The sequence below is a fragment of the Ursus americanus genome, chromosome 12 (assembly GCF_024610735.1).
Source record: "Ursus americanus isolate L20-20 chromosome 12, mUrsAme1.1.p, whole genome shotgun sequence".
In the NCBI taxonomy this organism is placed as follows: domain Eukaryota; kingdom Metazoa; phylum Chordata; class Mammalia; order Carnivora; family Ursidae; genus Ursus; species Ursus americanus.
This window is the reverse complement of record NC_142138.1, coordinates 37,961,434-37,979,269: the sequence shown is the minus strand read 5'-3', so window position 1 is coordinate 37,979,269 and position 17,836 is coordinate 37,961,434. Positions and strand designations below refer to the sequence as shown.

Below are 17,836 nucleotides of genomic sequence, written 5' to 3'. Positions count from 1 at the left end.
AGGAAAAATAATCTGTTATTAACTACTTTCAGCTTTTCAGTTACTACCTCTTGGGCTAGAGCAAACCATGAGTCTTTTAAAAGCAAAACACAATTTAAAGGAAAATAACAATTATGTTTAAGCTTTCAAAAGGCAATGGAAATATAACTTCCATTAAAGGGTGTATTACTTTCACCATATTCCTTAGAATAAATATTATAAAGAAATATAAAATTATATAGAATACAATATTATAGTGATATAAATCCTGAAGACTATTCCCTAAAATGTTAGTCCATTCTTTGTCAGTTAATATTCATCAGTGTTTCCTGACAATGCCCAGCCTCTTTCCATGATCTCCTCCAATCAATCAACCAACAGCCAATCAACAACCATTTCTGATGATCACCAGAAAACTACAGTGAGGCAGACAATATTGCGCAGCTCAAGAAATATTAACAAGTCAAAAGGAAGGATATAACTGGAACGATAATCCCTAAAATTAATTAGGATGTCAGAAAGAGTTCTTGGCAAAAAGTAAATTAGCATTGAAACATCTTTCTTTTCTTCTTAAAAATGCATAAAAGTGCAATTCTGGTTTTCCTGCATAATATTCTTATCCTTTTTCCCCCTAAAATGAGGTAGCTATCACAGAATGCCCACAGGGTGGAAAAAATGCTTTCCAAGGTAATCTTCCTGTTTTTTTCTTTCTGTATTTTTGAAAAAAAATCTTTCTTTAAAGGTCTTTCTAATGCTTTCCACTTTTGAGTTGGCAGATGACATAATTAATTTTTTCTTAGTTATAATACATTAAAAGTAATTTAAGAACTGAGTAGAGAATTGAAGCCCATATGTTAGGATATAAAAGCATAAAATATCTTAGACTGGTAAATTATTGATAATCTGTGCAGCATTTTATACTGATGCATATTTTGATTTGCTGGCATGTTTAAATAAATTATCAGGAAAATTTAATAAGTAGCTACATGTATGACCTGTATGAACACAAATTTCCATTTTTCTTTGGCTTTCAGATAGAAGTTGAAACGTATATATATATATAATGGAGATAGTAATGTGAATCCTAAATCACATTTAAAGAGTTAGATAATCTTGGCATGAGTTAGTCTTGATTTACATTTAAACTAAACTCATATCTGTGATACCACCAAGAACTATTATATTTTCTGCAGATGATGTTTTCTTAAGGTAGTTTTTCATGCTGATTTCTCTGAGTCTAGGTGACTCTCATGTAGGACATCATTCGGTTTGTAGAGGATGCTTTTCTTGTTGTAAAAGGCTGTAAAGGAGGCCTGCAGGCAGGTGGCAGATCATTGGCAAACTCCCCATTATTGGGGAAACACACTTGGTGGAGCCCTTGCCTTGTATGGGGCTCTCAGCTGGGCACTGACACTTAGTTTCCTCACTTTTAAAATGAGTTAACAGTATCACCACATTCCAGCTGTGGTACATGGATTTCTCTTTCCTTTCCTCAAACACATTAAGCTCCCTCTCACTTTTTGTCTTTGCTAATATGCTCCCTTAGTTTGGAATGTTCTCTCCAATCTTAGTTAATACTTTGCCATCCTTCAAGTCTCAGCTCAAAAGTCACCTCCTCAGGGAAGTCTTCCTTGATCCCCCCCAGACAAATGGGATTTCCACCATTATATGTTCCACCAGTCCTCTTCCTGTATAGCACTTAGTTTATAAGTATTTAACTATATGATTGATTAATAGCTGTCTTCCCTACTAGTGTCCAGCGCTAGTCAGTAAATAGTGCTAGTTGTGTAAATAAATCTATATGTATGGACCCCTGATTTTAACTCAGGAAGTTAGCAATACTTCAGGAAATTGAAGGCAAATTCTCTGAAAAAGTTATATAAATACTTTACTGGAATAACAGAGCTTGGAGAATAAAAGCATGGCTGATTCATGATAGGCACTCCTTCCATGAAGAGGTAGTGTCTATTTCTGCTCTCTTTGATCTGGACAGGCCTGTGACAGCTTTGACCCATACAGGATGACAGAAATGAGGGCTTGCTAGTTCCATGTGTCGCCCTTAAATGGCTCGGCAGTCTCCACTTCCCACCTGTAGGAAACCAACCATCTATTAAGAAGTGAGACTACTCTGAGACCACCATTCTGTGAAAGCCCAAGCCACAGGGAGAGGCCCTGGAGGAAGAGACTCAAAGGAGATAGAGGCCAAGGAATACTGAAGCACTGAAGATGTGAGTTGAGGAAGCCATCTTGGAAGTGTATCCTCCGTCTCCAACTGCCTCAACCAATTCCACGTGGATCAGACATGAACCACATAGACAAGCCCTTCCCAAATTCCTGACTTACAAATCAGTGGCAAAATAAAATGATTGTTTTAAGCCACTAAGTTTCAGGGTAGTTTGTCATGCAGGGATAGGTAACTGGAACAAAGAGTAAGAAAAGTAAATTCATGATGATGAGTTGCTGAGGAAAGATGATTCAGAGGAGAATATACAGAGAGGGTGAAATAAGGAAATGTGTAGCAAGAACCTCAGAGGTAAGAGCTCAGGTAATAGAGAGGTTGAGGCTTTCTCCATAAAAACCACTAGAAGTTTGCAAGCTACCCATTTATGCATAATGCAGGTCCCAATTTAGAGGACCTTCTACTATAATTTTATGATGGCGCTGGGAAGAAAAAAAGTGTAGGGAAATAATCTGACACCATTTTTTACATGACTTTATTAATAAGAGTCGTCCCTGTACATTGTCAAGCATATGGAATACAAATAACCTAATTTATTTAAAAGGCTGTAGATTTTCACCCAATATTCAGTACAAGAAGGTTCCCATTTGTCAGGGGAAGTTGGGTAACAATTTTGTTGTAATGAGATTTGGCCCTAGAATGGGTATGTAAAGCTTTACTCAACCACGAGGGGAATGAGAACAAGGAAAAGGATTACCTTTCATTGAAAGCCTATTTTTGTCAGGTTTTGCATATTTTCTTCTTCCTCTTCTTCTCCTTCCCCTCCTTGTTCTTCATCATCACCATCATCATCATCACAGAAGCTGATAACATTTGTTGAGTGCTTACTCTATAAGCTATAAAGCTTTATTTACATGGATCATCTCAGTCTTTATAACACCATAAGGTAGGTGTCATATTCATTTTACAAATGAAGAACCCAAAGCTCTGTGTATTAAGATGATTGATCAGGATTGTATAGAAGCCAGGATTTCAACAAAGGGCTCGCTGAATACTGACTAAACCAGTGAGAGGACAGGGCACACATATGTCATATTTGTTTAAGATAATTTTATTTAATCCTTTTAATATCCATCTTAGGTGGGTATTACTATCCCTGTTTCGCATACAAGGGGCTTAGGGTCAGAAAGGTTAGGCAAATTGCACAAGACTGCACACCTGTGACAGAGCCAGGATTCAAACCCAGACCATGAACTCTACTACTGCATGGCAATTAACAGGTATTTGGAGGAATAGAATCATAGACTCTTGGCCTGGCATAATCCTCTAATTTTATAAGAACTGAAACCCATTCTTATGAAGGTGGGCTGATGAGAGTAGAGAAAGGTGCATGCTATCCTTTGCTTTAATTAAGTCATTCTCTAAACACCTGAATTGACAATTCAGCAATAAAAAGGTATGTCTGCCGAGAGCTCCTCAGCTAGCAAGTAATACAGCACTGTGATGAGAGTGAAAATGAACACAGGTCCACCACAGCCAGCTTAGGGGCCTTGGGGAAGTCTTCTTAGAAGGGGTGATGCCTTCACTGAGTCTTAAAGGAGGCCTAGGAGTTACCCAAGCAGGGATGGGATCAAGCACATTCCAGGTGATAGAACACCATGTGCAGATATCCACGTAAGACAAACGTGACCAGAATGAGGGTGTCTTTAAAGGGGTGTCTTGCAGGACGTGATGAGACATTTGGACTGTATTCTGAGCATAGGAGAAGCCACTGGAGGATTTAAGCAAGAGAGTGTCATGGTCAGATTTGCAGTTTAGAAATACCACTCTGAATAGGAGGGCTGTTGCAATAATCCAGAAGACCAGTAATTATATTCTGGACTGGGTGGTGGCAGAGTTGGAGAGACATCGATAGATTTGAGCCATTTTAGGAAGATTATCTGTCAGAACATGATGGTTGATTAAACGCAGAAGCAAAGGAGAAAGCTAAGCTAAAGATAATGTTCAGATAACTGGCTTGAGCAGCTCTCAATGGAATAGAAGGGGAGAAGGATCCTCGGAGGAATGTGTTTCTGTGTTTCTGTGGGCATGTTGACCTTGGAGTTTCTGTGGGAGAGCCAAACAGTGGTGTCTTCTAGGCGGTTTTGATGCACTGGGGAGATTGCAGGGCCAGAAATGAAGGTCTGGGCATTGTGGGCATTGAGAAGTTATTTGAGCATTGGGCCTACATTAGTTCACCCATAGGAGGGAACATGTAAAGTTGGAGGAAAAGACAATGAGGCTAGATAAGTCTGGGAAACACTAACATTTAAAAGCAGTGGGACAAGAGGTGCCTGGGTGGCTCAGTCGGTTAAGCGTCTGCCTTAGGCTCAGGTCATGATCTCCAGGGTCCTGGGATCGAGCCCCACGTCAGGCTCCCTGCTCAGCGGGGAGCCTGCTTCTCCCTCTCCCTATGCCCCTCTCTCCTGATCATGCTCTCTCTCTCTCTCTCTCTCTCAAACAAGTAAAATCTATAAAAGCAGTAGAATGGAGGAAGGGAAGGGGGAGGAGGGGCAAAGGAAGACGAGAAGAAGGGGAAGAAGAAGGAGAAGCAGCAGCATTAGCCAGGAGAGAGCAGTACCACTGATGCAAAGGAGGAAGCAGGAAGGAGGATCCCGAGGACACGTGTGTTCTGATGCTATGCTAAAACAGTTGTGGATTGATACCACAAGAGCAAACATGACAATTCCCTGGAATTACAACACTGGCAGTTCATTGTTCTTCATAAGGAAATGAAGCAGCTTCATTTCATAAGGAAATGAAGGGGGCTTATCAAAGCCCAGGAGCATGTGAGCGCACGCACACACACACACACACACACACACACACCAGTTTCAACTACAGAGAGATGTTTTTCTTTTCTTCAACATTTAGATTACCTAAAATTTGAAAAGGTTTTTCCCACAATCTATTTCTGCCCCACAAACATACATTTAAGTAAGAAAGAACCATACGGGATAGTCTGGAAAGACAATATTGCAAAAAGCTCTAAGAAACTGAAAATAAAAAGAATTCTAAAATGTCAGGGCCACAGTAACCTTTGCAGATCATCATAGAACATCACAACTTGTTCAGACTCGAAACATTTATGTAGTATTCTGTACTGTTCAGGATACTTTGATTATCTCATTAGCCGCTAATGTGGTCGTAATGAAGTAGATGACTCTGGCATCAATGGGTTATTACACTGCTAAGAGAAAATAATAAGCAGCATACGAGAGGAATAAAAAGGGGTACAGAGGTCTAGAAAGGGGAAATGTTCCTTGTATGGGAAGGGGTGGGGGGAAGAAAAAGCTGAGCTTTGAAGAGCCAAGAGCACTTACTGAGTGCTTATAGCATCCCCGTTACTGAGGTAAGCATTTCTTATATGTTATTTCATTTGCAGGACTTGGGTGTGTAGCATGGTGGAAATGGACATTTTACACAAAGGCAGATGGAAACTTTGGTATTCATCGTGATGCCTGGTACAAGAGCACAACACTAGTAATATTAGGGTTGATCATTAATTGAATACTTCACGGTGCCAGGCACAATAAGAACCTTTGTCCATGCTATCACATTTCAGCCTCAAAACAACCTGGAGATTAAGGTATTATAACTCCCACTTTACATATAGCTCTCATTTACATATAAATTTAAGTGAGTCACCCAACTAAGCTCCCTGGTGAAAAAACCAATGCATGCTCAGCTAAGAATTTTGAAGAGAATGCTTTTAGAGGTATGGGCAGGGTAAAGACGATGAACAAGGGATGTTGAGGTATCCAGAGACTAGCAAAACTGGGAAGCCATTGCCACCCCCAGATGTAGATAATTTGAGGAACACCAGTAAGCAGTTCAGCTGACCTGCAGCAAATTAGCTGCTTCTTTCCAGAACATGGGGGTTAGGAATTCTAACTTTGCGGCTTTTGTTGACATCTTTACATTGAACACACCTGTGATGGTTGTTATGCTGGATCTGTCAGTACGTTCTACAGCTACTCTGACCAACGTTCCAATGCCAGGAAACACTTTGAGAAACTGGAGAAAGTGGATGGCCCTAAACCCAGCCTCCTTATACATTGAATATTGCCAAATACTCTTTCTGAAAATGCTGAATTGACCTTTTTTTTTTTTTTTTTGCATTTTGTTTTTTAAAAAACGTTCAACGGCATGTGCTTAAAAGTGGGTTTTGGAATGTGTCCTGTCTATTACTTCCGTGTAAGTAGTTATCAGAACCCAGCCAGGAGCTGGAATCACCCAAAAGGGGCCACCAGACAGAAGCTATGATTATACAAGGGTGTGAATGTTGTAGAACCATGAAAAAGTAGGAAAGGAGTGAGAGGAGTAAATATGTTGACCTCTTTCTCCCTTCCTGCCCTCCAATCTCTGGTAATTGCCTCCCACTGGCCAAAGTCAACAATATGGGATCCCAGGTGGTGCAGTCCATGAAGATCAGTCCTCCAGAACTTAGAGTAAGATAAACAGTGAAGCACAGGTCTAGGCACATCAAGGTTACGCAACTAGAATGCAGGAAGGCCAGGAGCCAAAGTCAGGTTTGTTGTGCCTTAGTCACTGCTTATATATATTCCTCTACCATGTACATTGTAGGTACTTGGTAAATATTTGTTTAGTGAATGAATTACCAGATGAAAGTTGAAGAAACTGAAGTTAGGAGGCTACACATCAGAGCCCTGACTACCCTGGAACCATCTTCTGGTCTATAACCTACTGCCTGCCCATTCAACCAAACATCATCCACTCCTTGGATGTCAAGGAAACTCTGTGACAATGGGTGTCTTCCACTGTAACCCTTTTTTGCCTCAAATTTAACGATTATTATGTGGGAACACTCAGGACTTATTGTCAGAATGCATACACCTGGTACTTACTTGACCCAGTATTTCTAGCACCAAAATGGATGAGGACACACTTGAGCTCTCATTCTCTTTTAGGATTCCGACCCCCATCCCCAAATACCCATTCCCCAGTGAAAGTAAATCTTGAATCTTCTAAAAGTAGAGTAAGAAAGGACTAAGGCAGGAATCTCTATTTTAATCCTGAAGTAATTACTATCTAAAATTGACTCCAAATGTAGGTACCAGCAATAGTATCAATGGAAAGGAAAAGTTACCTTTGTATCAGTGTCCACCCAGGAGAATAGAAGCAGCTCTAGGTATTCCAAATGGAGGAAATTTAAACAGAGAATTGGTTATAAAGATCTTAAAATGTGTGGAAGAGCAAAAAGGGCAATTTGACCATAATAAACCCTACATTATTGGTGCACCTGAGTGGCTCAGTGGTTAAGCATCTGACTCTTGATTTTGGCTCAGGTCATGATTTCTAGGTCATGAAATCAAACCCCGCATTGGCCTCCCCACTGAGCATGGAACCTGCCTGGGATTCTCTCCTTCTCCCTCTGCCCCTCCCCCCATGCATGTGTGCTGTAAATAAATAAATAAATAAACCCTACATTATCTTCAAGACTGCAACCCCAGCGCCTAGCACAATACATAGCATGTAGTAAGGGTTTAATAAATATTTATCAAATCTATGATTACATCTGTGGGTGAGATTTGGTCTGTCACCCTAGGAAAGCCATGGTTGTGTTGGAAAGCATTAGGATACCTGTATGATTCTGATAATTCAGTGAATATGGATATGTGGTTTGACCTTTGGTAGGAAATCACATTCAGAGCCTTCTGTTCACAATCTGTCAATGGGTAATATTTATTGAACATCTGCTAGATGCTAGGTACTATTCTGGACATTTTTCTAAGCACCTTGTATTACTAACTTAACCTTCATAGTTGGTAACTGTAACCTATCATAGAATCCATGATAATGGATTCATCGTTTCCCATTTTACAGATGAGGATGAAACTGAAGCAAACAGCTTTTAAGAAACGGGTCTAAGATCATACAAGAAAATAGCAGACCCACACTTCCACCCACAGAGTTTGGCTCTAGAAGTTGCCTTCAGTCTCCATCCATACCATTTGTCTCTTCATTGCTCAAGTGAGGAAAGCTTAACCTATCTTTCTACCTTTATTTCCCATTTTTCCCATTGTACTCTAGGGCAGAACCCTGCTGCCTGTTTCTGTGACCTGTTACCTCTTCTTTCTGGGCCCACAGAAGACTGTATTTCGTAGCTCTTCCCTGTGATTACTGCAGCTGTGACAGCTCCAGCCAGAGGAATGTGAGCAGGGATGACGTGCATCACTTCCTGGCCTGGCCTGTTAAGCCTCTCACACATGGTGCTGTACGTTCTTTCTCTTTCTTTCAGCTTTAGAAAGGAGCATGGTGAGCTTGGGTGCCATATTTTGTAGTGTTGGAGCCACAAAATGGAAGAAGGCTGGATCCCTGCATGTTTCTGGGAGAAGAGTCAGGAACCAATCAGGACCATCTGTGTTAGACTTCAAGCGAACAAGAGATAAACTTCTACCAATTTCTACTTGATTTGTTATCCCTGGAACATGTGTCTGGCTTTTGCACATATTTTTCCTTAGAATTCTCATTCTCTCCCTCCAATTATTCACATCCTAAAAAGTATTCAAGTCCTAAACCAAGTCCATTCACCTCCAAGCAGCTCTCTTCCACACCCATCAGCCACAATGATCTCTCTTTCCCTCAATTCCTGTAGCACTTTGTTGTCTATGCCTTTCATGTGCCCTTGTCATAGCTTCAATTTCAGATGTCTTTTTTTCCCAGTGTGGATGTAAGCTCTTCAAAGTCAAAGATCATGTTTTTATGCTTCTTGTATGTCTCTCAAGTATGTAGTATGGTGTTGTGCCTTGGGAATTTTCAATAAATATTTGTGGGAAAAATGAATTCATAAATGTATTAGGCTCAATAAAGTCTATTTTCCTAAAAACAGTCCTTCATTACTCAAGCAGGAAGGCACGTAAACTATAATTTACTGGAGCTGGTGTTCTTATTATTCTTTTTCACCGACATAAACATTCTAACACTTTTGACAACTGCTTAGAGGAGACAGAAGGCATGCTTATCAAATTTCAGATGACACAAAACTAGGCTAATAAATAATGCACAAGATGACAGAATCAAAACTAGGCAAGTGGGAATGAAGCAGACGGATTTTAATAAGGATTACTACAAGATTAAATTTTTAAAAACCAATGGCCCAATTTCAGTATGCAAAGACATGGCTAACAGAAAAAACTTTCAAGTTTTAATTGGCTGCTGGGCTGATATGAGCCCAGAGTGGGACACAGGACCTCACTCAAAGTTAGGCTCAGGGCACTGAGTGGCGGCAAAGTATTTAGGCTCTAAAGGGGCACTGGCATGAATTAAGGTTGCTAGGTAGAGGCCAGCTGGAGGTGGATGGAGCCTCGATGTAGGGTAAAGGGAAGAACAAAGTCCCAATTTCAGCCAGGTCAAGCTCAGCACATGGGTTGGCTTTCAGCTGTAACATTAGTGGGAATCCCTGTCCGAGGTCACCATTACGTGATTTCTGACACTAAGCTAGTACAGATAGGGCAGCCTGGGTCCCCTGAGAGTTTTGCTCAGAGGTAGAACAAAGTAGGTCTTAAAGGTTTGTTATTTTAATTTTGGCCCCACTCTCCTATGTCACGGTCAGAGCTGTCCTTCACTTAAGACCCCTCATTTTTGAAGCTGAGAAATACTGTGTCACCTGACATTTACATTCAAGTCACCTTTGAGACACGGGAGAGAAGGCAGATCACATCTTCTCTGGGCTCGGTTGGGACAACCATTCCAGGATCCTCAGACAGATCTGCTCCTAGAAACCCACATTTCCTAAACACTGGGATCAGAATTCTGGCGAGAAGCCTGTGGCCTAGGCCTTGGCACTGATCGTCAAAAAGCGAATACAATCTTAGGTGGTGTGAATAGAAGCCTAGCATCTGAATAAGGGTCCTGCTGTCATCTGTCACGACACACAGGAAGAACTGTTCCTATTCCAGATACCATGATTAAAGGGATATAGGCAAACTGGTATGTGTCAAAAGGAAGATGATCAGAATGTTGGAAACTAAACCACTAGTTACTTTTTGGTGGTTCAGGCTCAAGGCCTAGAAGGGGTCAAGATGGTGGGTGGGAGGGTGGTGTCAACGTAGATATGAGAACTGTCTTCAGATAACATGAATGCAATTTTGTGAAAGAATACGAGCTTGTTAGGTGATGCTAGAAGACAGAATTTGGACCAACAGGTTTTAAGGCCAAAATGAAGATTTTAAGCATTATAGCTCTTCAAAAGTAGAATATGCTTTCTAAGTAGGAGAGGTTTAAGATGTTCAGGTAAAGATCTTATGACTCGTATATGTTTTAGCTGGAATTCACGACCTTTGGGTGGGAAGTTAGAGGATCTCTAAGGTCTCATTCAAATCTAATGTTTAATCGATCTAATCTTTAACTTAGAAATGTGCTACAGAATCTGAGGAATCTGAGGAAAAGATTATTACCTGAGATTATTTTGGAGTTATGGTTTGGTTTTTGGAGTGGATCTTCTCAAAAGAAATAGAACGCATGGATTATTTAATCTGCCATATGTAAGGGGAGAAAAATCGTGCCATTAAGAAGGGAAAGGCACTCCCTGAGGTGTATGGAAAAAGAAACATTCAACAAATACCATGGGAATTGCACTGAGTCTGTACAGGCGTGAAGGGAATGTCAGGGAGAAGGTTGGAACCCTTCTTTCCCAGTGATGAGAAGTTGTGACGCTGTGTTTGACACCGCGCAAGGGGAGCGCTTGTCTATAGTGGGGAAAACACGCTTGCTCTTTGCCTCCCTGCATCTGCGGGCCCTGGAGACAAACACACCAGAATCACATTGTTCGTGACAACTGATGTCCTTGAAATACTGTGTTTCTATACCTCTATTCTACTCTCTACGTGTGTTTTTGGACTCTTCCTCTTTCTCGCGGATGGGAAGAAATATATTCTTTTTATAATCTCTTGTCTCACTTGGGGTGAGAGGTCATTTGCAGACCTGGGTAGGAAAACAGATTCTCACGCTAGCAACTGGGGATGGTACCACGTGCTGGGCAACCTGGGACCAAGAGAGTAGGGAGAGAGGTCAAAGTATTTATCCACAAAGGAATCATCCCATCCTTTGCCTCTTGACCACCAAGAAGCCCTCCAGTCACTCTGCTCAAACCACTGCACGCTCTTCATGCTCTTCCTGTGCGCCTTGGGGTCGACGTGAGGTGTGCACCTGCGGCGGAATACAGGTAACCTAGGGTCCGGGTCCACCGAGGTCCTCCACCTGCGCACAGCTCTGGCGCTCACTCCTCGCGCGGAGCTCGCCGCTACAACTCCCGCCTCGGCTGCAGCAAACCCGAAAGCGCCGGGGTGGGCGCGCGGGTTGCGCGCGGGCCGGCGCCGGGAGCTCTGGGCATGCTCAGTCGCTCGGGCAGGGCTCCGGGCGCGAGCGGGGCTCCTTCTGCACCACATTCATCTGCTGCCAAGGGGAGCCGCCGGGCGCTCTCAGGCTCGGCGCGCGCTGCCCGCGGGAGGACCCGGCCGCCGCGCCCCCGCCGCCGCCCCGCCGCTTCCCGGAGCCATGGCAGCGCTCGGCCACCCCGCCGCCTTCGGCCGGGCCACCCATGCCGTGGTGCGGGCGCTGCCCGAGTCCCTCTGCCAGCACGCGCTGAGGCGCGCCAAGGGCGACGAGGTGGATTTCGCCCGTGCTGAGCGGCAGCATCAGCTCTACGTGGGCGTGCTGGGCAGTAAGCTGGGGCTGCAGGTGGTGAAGCTGCCAGCCGACGAGAGCCTCCCCGACTGCGTGTTCGTGGAAGACGTGGCCGTGGTGTGCGAGGAGACGGCCCTCATCACCCGACCCGGGGCGCCGAGCCGAAGGAAGGAGGTAACTGCCCGCCCGGCGACGCAAGGGGCGCGGCCGGGGACGCGCACCCGGCCCTCCCCCGCCCCCCGCGCGCGAATTGCCCGCGGAATCGCGGAATTGGCCCCTCGGCTAGTTCAAAACTTCTCGTTTGGGGGAGAGGGTGTGTGTGAGAGGGAGTCCAACAGAGGGAGAAGTTCATTGTTCACGCCTCCTGGTTGTCGGCACAGCTTGGGTGCCTCCAAGACGCCCCGACTGAGTGTGGTTGTGCGGACTCCAGCAGGTGGGTGGGGTGGGGAATCCATCCCACAGGCATTTTTATTTGTAAAGATTAAACAGTGGTAAAGACAGTGCAACTCTGAGCGTTTCCCAGGGAGCGGGGGCAGAGGTTTGCCTCTCCAGGCAGGGCGAGGGCTGGGGGGGGGGGGGCAGCGCTGGCTGGTGACACTGTAGCCTAGAACTCGGAGTCCTGCCTAGGACTCTGGAGCAGCGCGAGCCAGATGAATGAACCGGGTGTTGGTGCCCACAGACCTAGGGCGTCCCGAGTTACTTTTTAGTGGTGGCGAGTGAGTCCGGCAGAAAGGGACGAGTGTCAGGGGAGTGGTTTGCTGGTGAGCTGTGAATACGTGTTCATGAATAGGGTAGGTGTGAAAAGCTGTCCTCGGTGTAGGGTGTTGGGCGTGTGCATCTGTGCGTTTAATTAAAAATGGTTGTTTCACAAATTCCATGGTTTTTACTCTATGTTTTTAAACTTATAGCAATTAGAGCTTTTTGCGTTCTCAAGGGAAAGTGACTACTTTAAAATATCGCAGCTTTGTAAAAATGGCTGTGATAGCTTTAAACCCAAGGTAGGTTAGTGGGGAGAGAGAGAGTGTGTGAGAATGGATTTTAAAATGCCATCTGGCCTGGGTTCCCCTTATCACCAGGCTAAAAGCCCAGGCTCAAGAATCTCCGTTTCTATTGGCATCAAGTGGCATTGCAAGAAAATGGTAGTTTCTTTCATATCTGGACGGGTTAGGGATTTTTCCCCCTATTTTGTCTTTATTCAATGCACATTGGAAATGCCCTGTAGAGCTTATAGTTAAAATATGCTTATTCTACACATGCTTCACTACTTAGTGGATAGAATCATAAATGGGCTGAGAGAATAAGCATATTGCGTTTCTTTCTTACTGAGACAATTCAGCTTTTGTTCACCCTACCTTAGCAGAAAACAAAAAGAGTAACAGGTCTCATTCTCTCTTCCTTGTATTTCCTTTGCCACACCTTTGAGTCATTGAGATGGCCCACTCTATTTTAAACTGATAAGCATATAATCCCATTTGAATACTTTCTAGTGTGTCCTAGGCTGTATGGCACAACTGTGGTTTGTGCTTAAAAGAGTAAAAGAGATTTCAAAAACGCTTTCAAAATGGTAGTCTTTGATGAAGGTAGTCCAATTTCATGTCGAGAGACTGTGGCACGTTTAATCATCCATTTCATTTTATTCCTAAAATAAAACCTTCCAAATTTTGGCCTTTCTGAATGTAAGTGGGCAGTAATCTTTCTCCCCTGTCAGATTTTGAGGCATACATTTTAAATTGGCTTCACTCATATCAATCTGGTGACCCCCTGCCGGATAGTGTGGTGGATAGGAACGCCAGACTGCATCTAATTCTGTGACCTTGGGGAGTGTCTCTGGCCTCATCTTTCTCACCTGAAAAGCGGACATAATACCTCTTTCATAAAGTTGTACTAAATTTATTAATCCATCTGAAATTTATAGGACATTTCATGAATGATGGTTGTTATTAATTACTTAACAGTGGGTCATGGAAGATTTACTTCTTTTGAGCAGTAAGAAGTCTACTGTATACTGAGCTAGTTACAGTGACATTTCCCCTTCCCACGGTGAAGGGGAGTCATTTTCTCACTTTAGGATCCATCCTAATCTACTATGTAGCACTTCTTCGCAGCTTGAGCTTCCTACAGGTGCATGTTGTCTCCCAAAAACGCCTTTGCCATTGCACATGATCTGAATCAGCAGAGTAACAGACCTTCCAGCCAGAGAGAGAAATACAGGGAGTTGCATTGGATGGGGTACTTCTGGAAAGCAGGGCTATGCAGGGTAACTAACACTCTTTGAAATCTCTCACAACACCAGTTCACTGCCTTAGTTGTTGAGTGAATAAATGAATGCATGAAATGCTAACTAATATTAACAAGTTGATAATAATTACTTCAAGGCCCCATTTGGACGGTTATATCTACTTCTCATGTGATATCCGCTTCCCTAACTGAAATTCCACAGCAGCGAAGGCATTATTTTAAGAAGATTGCCCCCGATCTCCTTGCCTTCTGTCTCCTTACTGTCCATTTCATTCTTCACGCTGTAGAGTCCAAGTCTCTAAGCTGGTCTTTCTAAAATTTAAATCTGATCCTGTCCCTGCTCCGGTGAAACTTCTTGAAGAACGTCCATTAAGCTCGATGAACTCATTCAGCTGGACTTCCAGCTTCAGCTGCTTCTCTGACCCTACCCCAGATGCCTCCCAACCCTTTGGCTCAAGCCAGTTTCTTTCACTAAAGCTCACCGTGCTATCTTTTCTAGGGATACATTTCTCCTTTGTCTGGAACATTCTTTCTCTTTCTTCTTCTCCCTTTTACCGAGCTGTTCTATTCATGTGTCACTTCTCAGCTTACTGTTATTAATATTATTAGCTAATCGCTACTTGGTGCTTGCCATTTGCAAACATAGTGCCAGATTTATGACATGGATTTCATTGAATGCCCACGTCAACTCTTTGAGCTCAGTACTGTCATTATTCTTATTTTAAAGTTGATGGAACTGAGGCGTAGAGAGATTAAATACCTTGGCCAAGGTTATAGATTGGAACCAGTGAAACTAGGACTTGAACTCAGGTTTGTAGAATTCGAAAGCTCTAGTTCCAACCACTGTGATACTAAACAACCAAGTATAGGATTGGTCCTCCTTTTATGAGCACTTGTAACTCTCTGCACTTCCTTCTATGGTATTTTTATACCATATGATAACGGCCTGTTTTAGGTTTCTGTATCCCCCCACTATTATGAAAACTGTCAGGACAAGGATCACATCTGCATTCCTTAACATTTTATTCCCAGGACCTTGCACACAAGAGTCATGCAGCAAACGTTTTGTTGAACAGGTGTGTCCATTACTTTAGATCAACCTTAGGTTTCCCTGCTTATGACATATTTGGTGTTTTGAAGACATTCTCAGTAGAGTCCCAAAAGTTTCATTACAAGTGCAGGTGATTTATAACTGTTCTGTTTTTCTCTTCCTCTCCTTGTACCTGTCTCTTGTTATTTTGCTTGTTTTTATAGAAATCCTGAAAAATTCCTGTATCAAAACATCATGTTATATTTAATGACTTTTCTTCCTTGGAAGAAAAGACTGAGAACTGAACTCAAGAAAGTAAACTTTCTGTGAAAGCCACAATGGGGCCTCCCAAGATTAATAAAACACGGGTGCTGTCTGCAGGAAGCTTCAGTTTTAGTGAAGAAAACTGTACAGAGTCAGCAAATAATGTTAATTGTCTCATAACTCTGTGTCTTCATGAATAGGAATATTTTAATGTTTAATACTTGAAAGACAAATTAATTATCTTTGAGAACCAGTCATATTTTAAATGAATTCAGCTTGATTTTAGAAGAAAAAAAAGTCAACTTATCAATGTCAACATTCTGTAAACAAATATCTAAGAGCTAAAGTACGACAAATGACCGAGTGTAAAGATTGGGTTTTAAAAAATTAAAATTTTTGGATAGGTTATACATTTCTGCAGTACCAAAGTCAAAAGGTTCAAGAGGATAGATAGGCAGTGAATGTAAGTCTCCCTACTCTTGTACCTGACTTACCCCGTTCCCTTCCTTAGGGGCAACTACTAATACAATTTTCTTGATTTTCCTTCCAGAAGGTTTTTAGTACCTAGTAAATGATTAACTGATGAAGGTTACTCAAGCAAAATTATAAAGTAGATCCTGTGCCCTTTTGCCCCTCTTTCAGAGTCATTTTATCCTTTCCCAGGTACCAAGGATTCGTATGTGGGCTATTCTGCTAGGTGAAAAACCACACAAACTCATTCTCACAAGGTGATAATGGCCTTAATTACCCTTTCCTGAACCATTTGTATTTTTAGGGACCTCTTGAGGGAGAAGGCATTGCATAGCCCAAGGTAACAAATTCAAAAAGTGAAATTGAACATTGGGTAGGGACATGGAGACATAAATGGAAGGCATGAGCAATACATATTTAGATAGAGATTCCCCTTTTATTAGGGCCCTAACCTGTTTGGACCTACATATTTTAACTCTGGGTTTATTCTTTGGTTAGGCTAAAACCATAACCCTGTTGATCCCAGAGGCAAGGTGAGCATCAAGACCATGTCTAATGACTACCCAACATGTGCTAAGTTATGTGTGTGTGTGTGTGAATTGCAAAAGATGGTATTATTATTAGCTCTATTTAAAAGAAGGAAACTGAGGCTCAGGTAATCAGAGTTGAGTAAGTTGTCCAAAGAAGTACAGCTAATAAGTGACAGAACGGAGGTTTTCATGAAAATGTGAAGGTCATTTATTCTTGAAGCGCTTGTAGCCAATTGTGGTTAATCATAACAGAACATTAAATCAATACAAAATAACTACCGGAATCCTTTTTTATGCAACTAATAATATGCAAATCTGAGTTGGATATTAACGAAGTGAATGTTTTACTTCCCTCCTATCATAAATGCGAGTAGATTGTTTTCATTTTAGTTAAATAATAATAATCTGATCATTTACATGAAACCCCAAAATTCCGTAGGCACAATTTGTGCAGAATTGTATCTTCTTTACCAGCAGACTGGATGATTGCTTTTTAAAATGCCTATTTTCCTCAATCTTCTTTTTAACATCAGGTGAGAAAACTGCCCTAAGCCATAATTAGAACTTACTCTTATTCTCACCAAGATGGAAAGTAAATGTGCCAGAGGCTCTTTACATGGCAGCCGATTAGCGACTCTTGATAAATCATCACCTCCAACTGGTTAGAACAACTGCTCCCTTTCAGGATGTTTCTTTTTTGACTCTCCTTGGCCTTGGCAAAAAAATGTTTAGAAATTGATATGTCTTGGAAACTGGAGTGCATCTATTATATAATGCAGTCTATTCCCATGCAGTTGATCTTGAAAGCCTTGAAGATAAAGAACAGAATGATGACTAGGGAGTGACTTCTATTAGATACTATTAGCTGAAAATGAGCTTTCTGCAGATTCCTAGGATCATTAGAGGATCATTATAAGACTAAGAAGGCAGAGATGGATTCAAATATGCTGGAAATTTGTTTTTGCATGTATTTAAATTCTTGTTGAGCTCAGATTTCTTCAAAATTAGTTTTATTATAGTAATGGTAGGTATCCATCCATGAATATAAGCCACAACACAGAAGAGTCTACTTAACACTTTTGAACAAACAGATTTACCTTCTTTTGCTTTTGAATCATACATAAATTATTCATGGCCTCTTATGAATCTCAGTATAAATTTGGAGATGCGTGTTTTAAAAATGAGTGCTGGTTATTGTTTATTTTATGGGCATTTGCTATTAAAATCTGTAACCACTTGAGAAAGCCTCATTTTCTAACTTGAGACTTGGATACATTGTAGCATTCATTCCCCTACTCAAAGGGTATCATGATTAAAGGTAAAATAACGGAAATTTTAATGAAAGAAAAGTTTCATTCGTATCTTATACAGAACACAGTGTGTTGTTCATCCCAGATAGTCAATAGATATTTATTTACCAAAGCTAAATCCCTGATGTTCCATCAAAATGCTCCCCTG

At 42.0% G+C, this 17,836-nt stretch overlaps 1 protein-coding gene and 1 long non-coding RNA gene across 9 annotated transcripts in view; both read left to right on the top strand.

Moving 5' to 3' along the window:
* The window catches only part of LOC148109171 (uncharacterized), a 100,989-nt gene extending 91,973 nt beyond the window's left edge, over positions 1 to 9,016 (top strand). For all 5 annotated transcript variants that reach the window (XR_015726286.1, XR_015726290.1, XR_015726289.1 and 2 more), the window contains one exon: positions 8,460 to 9,016. This is a non-coding gene — a long non-coding RNA (uncharacterized LOC148109171). The remainder of the gene's footprint in view (positions 1 to 8,459) is intronic.
* A 2,320-nt stretch (positions 9,017 to 11,336) lies between these two features.
* Positions 11,337 to 17,836, top strand: part of DDAH1 (dimethylarginine dimethylaminohydrolase 1) — a 130,484-nt gene continuing 123,984 nt past the window's right edge. Inside the window, exon 1 of one of the 4 annotated variants that reach the window (XM_045801872.2) lies at positions 11,337 to 11,384. Coding sequence is in view for 2 of the 4 variants with exons in the window: in XM_045801869.2 (XP_045657825.2) it covers positions 11,717 to 12,019 (303 nt within the window). In the remaining 2 variants the exon portion in view is untranslated. Of the gene's footprint in view, positions 11,385 to 11,520; positions 12,020 to 12,148; positions 12,279 to 12,433; positions 12,637 to 17,836 lie in introns of those variants that run through there. The other 3 variants (XM_045801869.2, XM_045801871.2, XM_045801870.2) reach the window with 3 other exon arrangements.